This window comes from Hemibagrus wyckioides, linkage group LG24 (assembly GCF_019097595.1).
Source record: "Hemibagrus wyckioides isolate EC202008001 linkage group LG24, SWU_Hwy_1.0, whole genome shotgun sequence".
Classification (NCBI taxonomy): Eukaryota; Metazoa; Chordata; class Actinopteri; order Siluriformes; family Bagridae; genus Hemibagrus; species Hemibagrus wyckioides.
The window spans coordinates 10,921,603-10,934,955 of NC_080733.1; the positions used below are offsets into that span (position 1 = coordinate 10,921,603).

At 38.5% G+C, this 13,353-nt stretch overlaps 1 protein-coding gene across 3 annotated transcripts in view; it reads left to right on the forward strand.

Annotated features, from left to right (window-relative positions):
• The window catches only part of vps50 (VPS50 EARP/GARPII complex subunit), a 153,097-nt gene that overhangs the window by 60,548 nt on the left and 79,196 nt on the right, over positions 1 to 13,353 (forward strand). For all 3 annotated transcript variants that reach the window (XM_058377732.1, XM_058377734.1, XM_058377733.1), the window contains exon 13: positions 1,544 to 1,679. In XM_058377732.1, the coding sequence (XP_058233715.1) occupies positions 1,544 to 1,679 (136 nt within the window). The remainder of the gene's footprint in view (positions 1 to 1,543; positions 1,680 to 13,353) is intronic.

Consider the following 13,353-nt stretch of genomic DNA (forward strand, 5'->3'; position numbering starts at 1 on the left):
TCTTACTCATAAGTAGTATTATGATTGAACCATTGGAAAGCCAGACTGTAGACTTAAACAGGCTGTGAAGAATTAAAAACGTCTTTATTTCTCTTTTCAAGCTCCACTGCAGAGTCACCAACAAATACGGTCATGGCATTTACGGGTTTTTTTTTTTTTTGACCCCTTTGCTATGTGACAAGGGAGACACACGGATACCATGCTGTTCTACATTTTCAGCAAAAAACATTGTGCAGACCAGTGAATCAAATTTCCTTTGTGGAAAAAGTCAGTTCACTGAAGGGGAAAGGACAAAGGATATGAAAGGCACACATTTCCATCTAGTAGTAGAAATTTTCTTTTCACACTGATTTGATCTAGATAAATTCAGACCTATGAATTTGCATCTTGTGCATGAGCTGGTAGAAAGCAGAACTGGGAAGGAATTGCTGATTGTTAAGTTGCAGATTTATGCCTTGGTGACATGTCCAAAATATAACTCCCAAAACTAGCATGTTATGTGCATTACTTATTAATAAAAGACTCTCTGGATTTGAGGAACTAAACAAATGACAGTGTGACAGTCACAGTTACTGACATCACATTAATCCCTGCTCTGATGTTTCATATGAACATTAACTGAAGAGCTTGACTTGATTGTATGCATTGACACATGACTGGCTAATTGGATAACTGCGTGTTCGGGTAAGGTGCAAGTGTTTCTATTAAAGTGACCTATGAATTATTTTCATTATTGTGTGTGCCTGTTTGGTCAGACATTATTTGTTTGATATGTTGCTGCGATGGTATTAATAAGTGTTTTTAATATACTGATGATATGTATTATGCTCGTTTTATAACAGTTGTATAATCTGCTTATACACTCAGCTACATACAGAGCTTAACATTTTTGCAGACTGCAGTATCAGTTCAACCAGTATCTGTGATATCATTTAAACTGGTGGAGCCATCATGTCCACTGCAGTAAAAATGAGGGTGTTATTTTTTGCCTGCAAGCATTTTCTTGTTAGCAGTGTTGGATCCTCTTCTACTGTCATGGCCTACATGATATTTGTAATAGAGAATGCAAGGAGCTGTGAAATGTACTTGCAGAACAGTATGTGTGGCCATTCCTTTGAGACCTCCCTGCTCCAGAAGTGTCAAAAACTGAACAATTCCCAAATGTGCATGTGCCTGTTGACCCACAAGCAAGGATTTGTCGATGCACCAGGCGTGCATCTAGAAATTAATTGCCTCCATTGCAGTGACGCATCTTTTTTCCACACACTTATTGAATACACCTGAACTGGCAACTGAGCGTATGTGGGATAAAAAGTAAACAATATAAAAGTTGTCAAGGAGTTAGGTATTTATAGTCATATCTAATAAACTGGCAAGATTCAGTGTCACATAGCAGGTTTACATTCTACTTCTCTGCTCCCCTGTCCGTGTGTCCGTCTACGAGCCATGCTTTAGGAAAATTTCCCCAGAGAGTTGAAGTGGCTGACGGCTGATTGAATCTGCTATATGCTTTAGGGTTTTTTTTTTCTCTCTCTTCCACCAGCACATCACTCCGGACAGCTACATCCCCTGCCTGACTGACCTATGCAAAGCATTGTGGGAAGTGATGCTCAGTTACTACCGAACCATGCAGTGGCATGAGGAGCATGACAAAGAGGAAGTGAAGGATGCTGACACAGGTAACTTCTTTATACATTGACATCGTGTTCAGCTATTAAATTCCTTCAAGCTCTCTGAAAAGATGTATTTGTTCCAGATTCTATTCATCATATGACAACTCAAATAGTTATACAGATAAATATGGTATTGATTGAAAGCTGTGTTCGACAAAAAAAATAATTCAGTTGCCATGACCAAAAAATGAAACCAAAATTAATCTAAATTGGTTTAACAGTTTATTTAGGATGGATTTGTGCATGGATGTTTTTGGAACCTAATGCCTCTTAGGAATGTTTTTATTGAACAGTCATGTGCCTTTTTGTGTATTTGATGTTGGTGAACTTGGAATAAAATGAATCTGCTCCACTTTGTGTTCATTACAGGAAGTGTGATTGATGCAATTTATTTTATTTGATGCAACTGATGCAACTTTATTTTAAGACATTTAACACCTTCTAGCCCAAATGAAAGCAGATCAAGGTTCATTTCTGATTTCTTACTTGTTTTTGATGTTGGATCTTGATATTGCTAATTGTCATTTGTGCCTATGTCAGAATTGATGTATTTGAGAAACTTTTCCACTAAATTGTCTTTTCATTTAGGAAAAGTTGTTCTTTTTCTTGTCTTGGCCTAGTAGATTTTGCCAGCAGTATAATACGTTACCTTGTTTATACGAATTCTAGCACTGAGTATATTTTAGTCAAGGTACAGCGCAGGAGTTTAATGGACACGTGAAGTGATTTTGTCCTAGCTATGCCAACGGCAAAGTGAAGTGTAACACATCTGGTATGTCTCTTTCAAATGCAACCCTCTCCAGCTCTTTAAATCTACCGACACAGCTGCCTTCGTTCCTTTTAAAGTGGCTGCAGGCGATTTGTACTTGAGCCAGTGGCTCCTTTACAGGTGATCCTAAATCAAAGTGATCAGTAGGAGATAGAGTTTCACCCACTAACCTTGCAGCTGATGGATTCATAGGCATTATATTAGCTTTTTACTGCAAGAGGCATTGCTCCTTATTTAAAGGAAATGTCTTTTCATACTGTCCCATGGTGGCCTGGGTGATCGAGCCCAGTAGGTAATTGAGGGGGCTGTTCATGGGCCGGTTTGAGTGCAATGTGTTTTAGAGTATTTGCTTCAGCACTTTTCTCTGGCTTTGATGTTTGAGGTCATTGAACAGGCCTGAAGTTGATTGGTGTGTGTATTTGGTCAAATCTGACACTGGGAATTCATTGAATGAATCTAAAGCTGGGAATGAACTGCAGTGTGAATGAACTGCAGTGTGCTTTAGCGAAGCAACATGGTTTACTTGAATGTTATAGACTCAGACTTGCTCATCAGCTTATAAAACTGATCTGCATAATGGACCTTTCAAGCTGTGTTCCTGTAAGGTTGCTTTCTCAGTGGTGTGTTTAGCTCATCTGAAGAGCAAATCCAACTCTGTGTAGTTGCCCTGGCAGACAAGTAGGTTTAACAGCCAGACTTTACACCTCCTCCTTATTGACTTTTTACAAGTGTTTTCATTTAATATGGATGTTTAAGCATAATACACTTCACAATGCCATAACCGTAGTGCGATCAGACAGTCAATGTGCTACATCAAGGATCGGATACAGACTCACAAAGTCATTACACAGTCGTCCCGTCTTCGTTTATTTCTCATAGACAGTATTAATTGACTTAATTTACTGTTTTGCTTGACAATTATTAAATCATTTAACTCATAAATTAGCTCAACATCGGAGTTTTTTATAGATTCAACACCAACTTCTCCATGCCGAAACCTTCAAATGCTCAGTGATGGAGATCATATGTAGAATGTTATTTTGTGTATTGATTAGGAGGTTGTTGTCAGCAAAGTCCTCATGGGGTTGGCATCTTCTCTTTGAATGTCAGCAATCTTCATAAAGCAGAATCCAACTGGAGCTGGTCCATCTCTAGACGGCTTGAGATCCTCGCAGGGTTAGCCTCTTCTCACTGAAAGCCCAAATCATCTTGAATTGGAACACAGCTGGAGCTGGCACAATCCCTAGATGCCTCGGGATAGGTAGAAAAAGAAAAGCAAGTGGAGAGGAATTAGCGTAGATGCTGTTTGTAATATTAGCAAGCACTACATGATAATGTGCATTTGATCAAATGTACTGGAGTTCAAGGTTATGTGTATGCATGGCTAAAGAGATGTCTTTAATCTACATTTAAATTGGGAGAGTGTCTCCGAGCCCTGAACAACATCAGAAAGACTATTCTAAAGTTTAGGAGCTAAATACAAAAATGCTCTACTGGCTTTAGTGGACTTTGTTATTCTGGGGACTACTAGTCTTTTTGTGTCTCGAGCTTTGTGATCTCAAAGACTGTCAAAGATTGTTTAGATACCTGGGAGCTAAACCATTTAGAGCAATAGTTTGTAATTAACGCTAAACTTAACAGGTAGCCAGTGCAGGGATGATAAAATTGGGGTTATATGAATATATTTTCTTGACCTGATAAGACCTCTGACAGCTGAATTCTGGACTAACTGTAGCTTGTAGCTACCTTAGCTAATTTAGCCTAGTTGTTTCCAGGCAATCAAAAACGTGGGACGGTTTTAGTTTACTAGAGATCTAGCTCATGAATTCATCCTTAGTCCACAACTGGCCTTTGACATGAGTTATGGAGTCTACACAGCCTTATTAAATATATTGTAATCACACACAAATTGTTACAAACCCTTTTTTTAATGATTTAAAACTCCTACATTCAGTAGGAAACATGCTGTCTCACACAAAGCTCTTATGATACATGACTCTAATTCTTCTCTTTTACTTCAATACCATCCTACAACCTCACAGAGCTTCTCCAACACCGTGCTCTCACATACGGTGTGCAAATTATTTCTGTATCCTTCTGCAACCTGCACCAGGATATGTCATTTGTTTCACACCTCTGTGCAATATGTAGATATTTATCCGTATTTTTATCATTATATATCTTCATACGTTTGCATTCATTTGGCAGGCGTTGCATTCATTTGCCCTTACAGATGTTTATTATATATAATGGACCAACCAAGGTTCATCCATCTATACTCTGTCTTTTTTGCACCAACAGAAGTGTAATGCATATTGTTTAGGTTGTGATGTATATTGGTTATTATTTTAGTAGCCCAGTGTTATACCAGCTGGATTACAGAGCTGGAGCGTGTCCATGAAGACAGAAGGTGGAGTGTATTTTTTATTTTTTTTCTCCCCCTACTGATGTCTGTGAGATGATTAGGAGCATGTGTTAAACACTGTAAATGATCAAATAAAGCTTGTGAGTGAAGACGAAGCAAGTTCCATGAGAGGCTTTATATCTAAAAATACATTTCTATTTATTCTAGAGTTTCTCATTTCACCGTGCCTGTGAGTCTCATGAGCATCGTTTCTTCACTGAAGCGTGGCGCTCCATTTTGATGCTATTTTCTTACTATGAGTTGATTTGTAAAATAATAATGTGTGCTAGTCTGGGAATATTGTCCATTTAAAAACAAAAAAATCTTTCTGAGAACCAGTATGTATCTAATTTGCATGTTTCTTAACCATTAAGTTAGGTGTATTTAAAGATTTTGTGCTGCAGGGGCATCATGGGCATTTTGACAGCTGGTATCTCAATACCAATTGAGTTGATTAGGTTTTCCAACTTGATTTAAGCCTGGCATGGAATGTGTGAGGAAATCTTACTTAGCGAGGGTTACGACATGTTTAGGCAGACGTTTTTAAAAACCATCTGTTTATTCAACATTATAATCTCTCTAAACAAGTCCATGACTATGAAAAATCTGAAGTTTTCTGCACTAGTGTCAAGTGTAATGACAGATGCTTTAATTTAAATCTTTTTAACCCTTATTGGTTTAAAGTAAAAAAAAATTGACCGTAGTAAAAAGTTAAAGAAATTAATGGAACACATTTTGGTTGACAGATTATATATGAAGTAAGGAAAAAAATCTGTAATGATGTACATTTTGTTTTTGACTAGACTATTGACTATAGGAAATGATGGTGTCTCTTACTAATGACTGCTTTACTCCGAATCTAGCAGGAAGGTAAATAATTCCTGAGCCGCGTGTCTTTGCGCTTGTTCTTTACACCACTTTCGTTGTCAAAGAAAACACAGCAGCAGATGTTTCTCCAGTACGTCCCGGATCTTAGTAATCTGCAGACGGTGAAGCAGGAGGGTGTGGATGTGCAGTGCCGAGCTGTCAGGCCACGGCTTATCTGATCTAAGCTCGGGATTCTTGCTTGTGTCATGATTTAGATCACCTGGCTCAGAAAGATGAGCAGAGCAGCAATAAAGTTCTAAGGTAGTTTGAAGACTTTTATCAAATTCTACCTTCTCGAAAGTTTCCCCAGCAAGGAGATTGCAGTACGCTTTATTGTTCTTTTTTTTTTTTCTCCTTATAAAAATATTACATTCCTAACTCTATAGTTTTCTTGGCCTCGGGTGCACAGTGTGAGGAATCTTGATTAAAATATGCAAATGTAGAATGAGGATAATCTACATACTACCCGTCATTTGTTTACAGTCTTACTGGAGAAATAAATGCATATTTAAAATTCCAACACATCCGAATCGACAGGCACTTGTTTGAATCATTATTAAACTAGGATTAAGTTAATTAAAGGGCTTTAAAAGAAATCAGACAGAATATTGGCAGTCTTTTTTTTTCCCCAATAGAAAAGCATGTTTTGTGGGTTTAGATAAGAGTAAAAAAAGAAAGAAAGAAAAAAACTTTATAAATGATAAAATATAACTGGATCTCAGATCTTTCATAGTGTGGTAAAGATAAATTAAATGGAATCACTCATGCCGAAATTATTTTCTAAAATAATAATATTAAATAATAAATATTTCCCAAATTATATTTATTTAATTATTTATTTATTTTTAAATTTAATTTGTAACTAATTATCCAACCTATGTCATCCTAGTTAATTCAAACTGACTGCTTTTACTATAATAGCTTGTTTGAGGCGTGTCTCCACACAATACGAGCTTCATGAGCCAATAATTGCAGCATGCTAGTGTTTTAGTATCAGCAGATTTTTATCTTGCCTGTTAATAATGAGTGTGTCTATACTTAAGAAAATACCTAGGAAACTTTTCCCCTCATTGTGCATTGTGGACAAGAAATACAATGTATATAACCTGCGGTGATTAATATATTACATAAAAAGGTGACCTAATCTTTCCAGACACTTAAAGTGCAATGCGTATAATTAATGATATGACTGATTTGGACAAGAATAAAATTAAAGATTTTCGAGTAATAAGCAGATCTCTCCAGCTATGCACGTATAACTCGTCCCCTCGTCCCCTCAACTCGAATACTCAGCTAAAGATTAACGAGGATTAATAATTCCTGTCTTCACTAATGAAGGAATTCGGTATAAATGCAAAAAATGTTATTAAATAAAGTAATTCCATTTGTCTTTTGCGGCCTTGCAAAGTCCTGTAAAGGGAGACAAAAGGCATGAAAGGGGTTTCAACTGTTTTTTTCTAATAATAAAGCAAAGAAACACTCTTGTTATGTAGGTTCAGTTTCTTATTGTATAAACTTTATCCGTAATAGAGATGTTAATATTTATTTATGGATATGAGGAGGTGGGTTGTCTACTGTAGATTTGGAAGAAATTATTATAAAGTTTTTAATTTACAATTTTATTGCTGTTATAAAAATAGATTAAAAAAGGAGAAATATAAAAATAGGCTAAGTATAAAATAACGTTGAAATAGATTTTCACTGTACAGATATTAAAGGGAAAAATAGGAAATTAAGTGTATTTTAGCAATTAAATATTGTCCTATGAATATGTCATAAATCTGTGTTTTCACTCATTAATAAGACAGCATGTATCTATGCACTTTGTCGTGTTTTCCCTCATTAATGAGGCCGCATGTATTTCTGGAACTTTGTTTTGCACTCGTCCTCCAGGCAGATTATGACTTGCTTGTTTTTGGAGTATGGCTGCACTTTTGCACTGCACTGCACTTTTCTGAAAAGTGACTTTTTTTCTGCTTTGAAAGCGCTCCGTTGTGACAGCAGAGCTTTATAAAAGTGGCCGCGTTCCTCCTGTGCAGCTGCTGTACATGCTGTAGGGTCACATGTGACGTGTTCACTGAAGGTTGAGAAAAGATGTCGGGTATAAAAGCACCTCAGCTCAGACATCCAGTAATTAGAAGCACCTTGCTAGAGGAATCCCACATCTAACTTTAGCCACTGAAATAGGCCTCATGTGCCACAGTTGCCTCAGATTGGATTATTTATAACTATGACTATAATTATGACTCCCCTGTGTGTGAAGTTTTACCCCTCTGTAAACATGCTCTAAAAAAAAAACAGGAAGTTTGGGTTGCTGCTTTTTTTTGTTCTGAACAAAAAGTTCTGAAGTCATGTTGCAGCATTAAATTGATTATACTGTCATTTCAGAACAACAACAATGATTATAATGAAATTCATCAATTCAGTTCAGTTTTATTTTATTTTATTTATTTTTGACAAATTCAGAATAACAATTTTTCAGTTTATTATCTTTAATGTGTGTCTGGTCAAGAAGACATTGTCTGAGAATCAGGAAATCTTTCAGAAAATCAAACCACATCATTCCAAAGAGATCCCTGCAGGCTCCTTACAGGCTAAAGGGTTCTAGATTTAACCTGGATTTTTTTCACTTTCATCCGGAGAATCCTGGAGCTTTGAAAGGAAGCAACTGAAAACATTTGGCAGGATTATAAGAAGAGAACAAGTCTGAATCCTGATGAAGCCAAGAGAGCAGAATTGCCATGCTGGGTGTATGAGAGGGATAATATACTCACTCCTCATGTCAGCACAGCTCAGGTATGTGGAAGAGGGTAGAGAGCACTTTCCTCTTTCCTCTGTGTTACGCTTTGGATGGCTTGTCAGAAGTAATCAATCATGATGATCCATTTTTTCTGTTTGTGATCGAAAGCTTCTGGCCTGCTAGCTACATTCTGAGCTAGTTACACTCCGAGCTGCTAGCAAGCTAGTTACCCCCTGATGCTGCTCGTAGGGTAGTTACATTTAGAGCTGCCAGCAGGTTTGTTACAATCAGATTGTATCTGAATTGAAGTAACTGAAGTTTGCTTCAGTGCTGTTTTCGTGTTTTTTTACACTTTCTCATTAATGCTGTGGAAAAGACAGAGAGAATTGAATTTTCTAAAGCAAACTCTGTTTTGAAAGAAAAATTCAGCATACAAAGCATTTTCAGCATACGAACAAACTGAACCGAATGCAGGCTGAGTTGCACGTGCCTCTGGGAGCCATTCAATACTTGTTTGCGTCAGAGGAAAGCCAAGCGAAGCCAACCCGAAGCGAGTTTACCAAATTTCTGAATTCTTTTTTCAGGCAGTGAAAGCTGTTAACCCACAACATCAACGATGCCTTTGTTGGTGTGGGTGGACTGTTCTATTTTTACCCCAAGCTTGGTGGCACGACTTCCTGTGAGGACCCTTGACTTGCACTGCTTGGCTTGGGTCAGGTCTTTGTAAGCAGCCATACAGGTTACATACGCTTCCTATTGATAATATTGGTAATAATATTTTTTGTGGCTGGAACGGATTATCTGCATTTACGTTGTTTCTTATGGGAAAAATCATTTAAGAACTCGCCTTCAGAATGAAATAAATTCGTATGCCGAGGTACCACTGTACTTTCCAGAAATCATTTTCTGTACTGTCTGTCACAGGATTTGTGGTGTTCTGCCTAAAATATCATAACATCAGATTTAAAAAAATATATATTTTTTGTTATGTTGGATTCTGCCAAAGCCAAATTTTAAGACCATGTGTTGGGGTGTGAGTGTGCGAAACATTGAATAATGCACCAATCCCATGTCAAATTGACAATTACACTTCTCGTTGCCTGCCAGTGCCTGCTGCATTTATCTCTGCCCTTGTTAAGTCTACTTTCCTTGCCTTCTGTCATTTGGCAGTGCTGTCAACAGGTAAATTGCCTTTGCTGGCCTGTGACTGACTTTGCTGTCTAATTTAGCACGGTGCATAATCTGCAACAATGCCATGTTCAGAAAAAAAAATCCCTGACTGCTTAAAAGTGATATCCAATAAAATCCTGGGGATTAGCTGTCAGAGCTGTTTTCTGCAGGATTACCCACTGGAAGTTAAGATTGATGGTGTTTTTAGGATTGCTCAGTGATGTTTTTATGGAAAGCTCAGCAGGTTGTCGTCAGAGGAAATGGAGAACGAGAGATCAAGTGAAGATATGATTGAGGGTCTCGCCATAGCTTGAAGGTAAATTCTCCTTCAAGTGACATAGTTACGATGCGTGCAAAGATTTTCCTGCTTGACGACTTCTTTATGTTTCTGTCGCTTCCACTTTCACTTCTAAGTTTTTCCATGACGGAGGAAGCCATTTTGGATGAACTGTGTTCTGCTTCGAAAGTTTTTAGTTAATTTTCTGTTACAGCTGCGTTAATGGAGATTGAAGGGTTTCTTTCTCTAATTGTCTGTATTCATGAAGATGGAGAGGAAGGCAGATTCCTTTCTGTCCACTCAAGCTATATTCCCTTTTTGTGTTATTTCTTTGAAGACATTCTCCTCTTTTTGAGTACAGAGTTAATTATTTTTAATGGGTTTAGGATTTCACATGAAGATGAGGCATTTTTAGAGATTAAAGAGATTTTTACGAATATTTTTTCTGTCACTGAAAGCTTTTTCAAAAGAAGAACCCACGATACTAACATTGCCTTTGGCATGTGTTCAAAAGCTATGTGATTTGTTTGCACGTATTTTGGTTGACAGATTATTGGTATGGGTGATCTGTTCTATTTTTAGCCCAAGCTTGGTGGCACGACTTATTGTGAGGACCCTTGACCGATGGAAATTAGTAATATTTTTAGGTGTCTGGAACATATTATCTGCATTTACATTATTTCTTATGGAAAAAATTCATTTACTTAATATTCATTAGAACTTAATAACAAGGTCTTTGGCTGTTGTATAACGTCAATTGAGTCATCTATCTCATGTCTTTGTTTCCTCTCTCTCTCTCTATGTATGTACACTATATTGCCAAAAGTATTCGCTCACCTGCCTTGACTCGCATATGAACTTAAGTGACATCCCATTCCTAATCCATAGGGTTCAATATGACGTCGGTCCACCCTTTGCAGCTATAACAGCTTCAACTCTTCTGGGAAGGCTGTCCACAAGGTTTAGGAGTGTGTTTATGGGAATTTTTGACCATTCTTCCAGAAGCGCATTTGTGAGGTCACACACTGATGTTGGACGAGAAGGCCTGGCTCTCAGTCTCCGCTCTAATTCATCCCGAAGGTGTTCTATCGGGTTGAGGTCAGGACTTTGTGCAGGCCAGTCAAGTTCATCCACACCAGACTCTGTCATCCATGTCTTTACGGACCTTGCTTTGTGCACTGGTGCACAGTCATGTTGGAAGAGGAAGGGGCCAGCTCCAAACTGTTCCCACAAAGTTGGGAGCATGAAATTGTCCAAAATGTCTTGGTATGCTGAAGCATTCAGAGTTCCTTTCACTGGAACTAAGGGGCCAAGCCCAGCTCCTGAAAAACAACCCCACACCATAATCCCCCCTCCACCAAACTTTACACTTGGCACAATGCAGTCAGACAAGTACCGTTCTCCTGGCAACCGCCAAACCCAGACTCGTCCATCAGATTGCCAGATGGAGAAGCGCGATTCGTCACTCCAGAGAACGCGTCTCCACTGCTCTAGAGTCTAGTGGCGGCGTGCTTTACACCACTGCATCCGACGCTTTGCATTGCACTTGGTGATGTATGGCTTGGATGCAGCTGCTCGGCCATGGAAACCCATTCCATGAAGCTCTCTGCGCACTGTTCTTGAGCTAATCTGAAGGCCACATGAAGTTTGGAGGTCTGTAGCGATTGACTCTGCAGAAAGTTGGCGACCTCTTTGCACTATGCGCCTCAGCATCCGCTGACCCCGCTCCGTCAGTTTACGTGGCCTACCACTTCGTGGCTGAGTTGCTGTCGTTCCCAAACACTTCCACGTTCTTATAATACAGCTGACAGTTGACTGTGGAATATTTAGGAGCGAGGAAATTTCACGACTGGATTTGTTGCACAGGTGGCATCCTATCACAGTTCCATGCTGGAATTCACTGAGCTCCTGAGAGCGACCCATTCTTTCACAAATGTTTGTAAAAACAGTCTGCATGCCTAGGTGCTTGATTTTATACACCTGTGGCCATGGAAGTGATTGGAACACCTGATTCTGATTATTTGGATGGGTGAGTGAATACTTTTGGCAATATAGTGTATGTGTGTGTGTGCCGCAATTGCACCTCTTTGATAAACGCTCATATTAAAACTAATGCATGGGTGGCTTAGTGCACGCTGATCTAATTTCACCAGGTTAATGAACTTTAAATATTATACAGTGGTAATGCATGTTTATTCTAATCCGACTGTGTAACAAAGACGATTTGCATGATATATTTACTCACTCATAGTGAGCAAACAAGTAAAAGAAGCTCTGCGCTCCAGCGCATGAAAAAAATTGAAATAAGTGAATGAGTGAATTGAGAAGCCGGACTTGCATAGTAATTAGTAAATAAGCTTGTTTAATGCTAGTAACAGAAGATTAGAGGAAGCTTTATTTTGGCACATATACATTACACACACTGAAATGCTTTTCTTTGCCAATTCCAGCTAGGTAGGAAGTCATGGGGGTCAGAGGACAGGGTCAGATATGATCCGGTGTCTCTTGAGCAGGGAGGGTTAAGGGCCCAGTAGCAGCAGCTTAGAGGTGCTGGGGCTTGAACCCTCAACCTTCAAAGCAGTAATCCAGAGCCTTAACCAGCTGTCATATTTTGCTTCGAGTAAAAACGATCACTCTAACACGTTTCTCATCAATCTGAATATTATAAAGATTATTATTATTATATTATGAAGATTATAAACGTGTTGATATGTAGTTAGTTACGTGTCCACACAAGCTCTTGTCTTGACAAGTCTCTTGTCATTTCGAGACTGCAGCTCTTTACTGGTAGGGCTACCTCTGAATGCAATTCGTCCTCTCCAAATGATCCAAAATGCAGTGGTGTGACTTGCTTTGAACCTGCCTACGTTTTTACACACTGCTGCGTTCCCTCCACTGGCTGCTGCACACATCAGATTCACAGTTCCTCCCAACTCAGTTTGTAGGCTGATGGTATCCTAAGTCTGTGACTTATTGAACCAATGTTAATGTATTTATTCATAGAAACTTCAAAGCACTTCTGCCAAATACCAGAAATGTAAATGTGTGAGTTTAGTTTGGTTATTTCTCAGTTTTGTAAAGCGCCAACGAATTCAGTCATAGGAAATTGAGCTAGGAGTCCTGAATGAACAAATGTTAAATTATCTAAAGGCATTTAGGGCGACATCCTGGCTATAATCCCTATCATATAAATGACCATTTATTGAGAACCGTGGGTTTTGTCCTCTACACTTTTTATCCAGTGTGTCCTTATAAATTATTCTTATGAAATGCATTTAGTGGAGGCACTTAAGGCTCTTTTAGGTCCCTGACTTGGGGGGGGTTTGAGAAGGTCTTCAGAATTATAAATACTGAACTGATCATGACTAATAGTAAAGAACTGACTTATTCATTCACAGGGGCCTTTTGCTTTTTTTTTTTCTTTCTTTCAAGTAGTTAACCTCAGCACCTCAA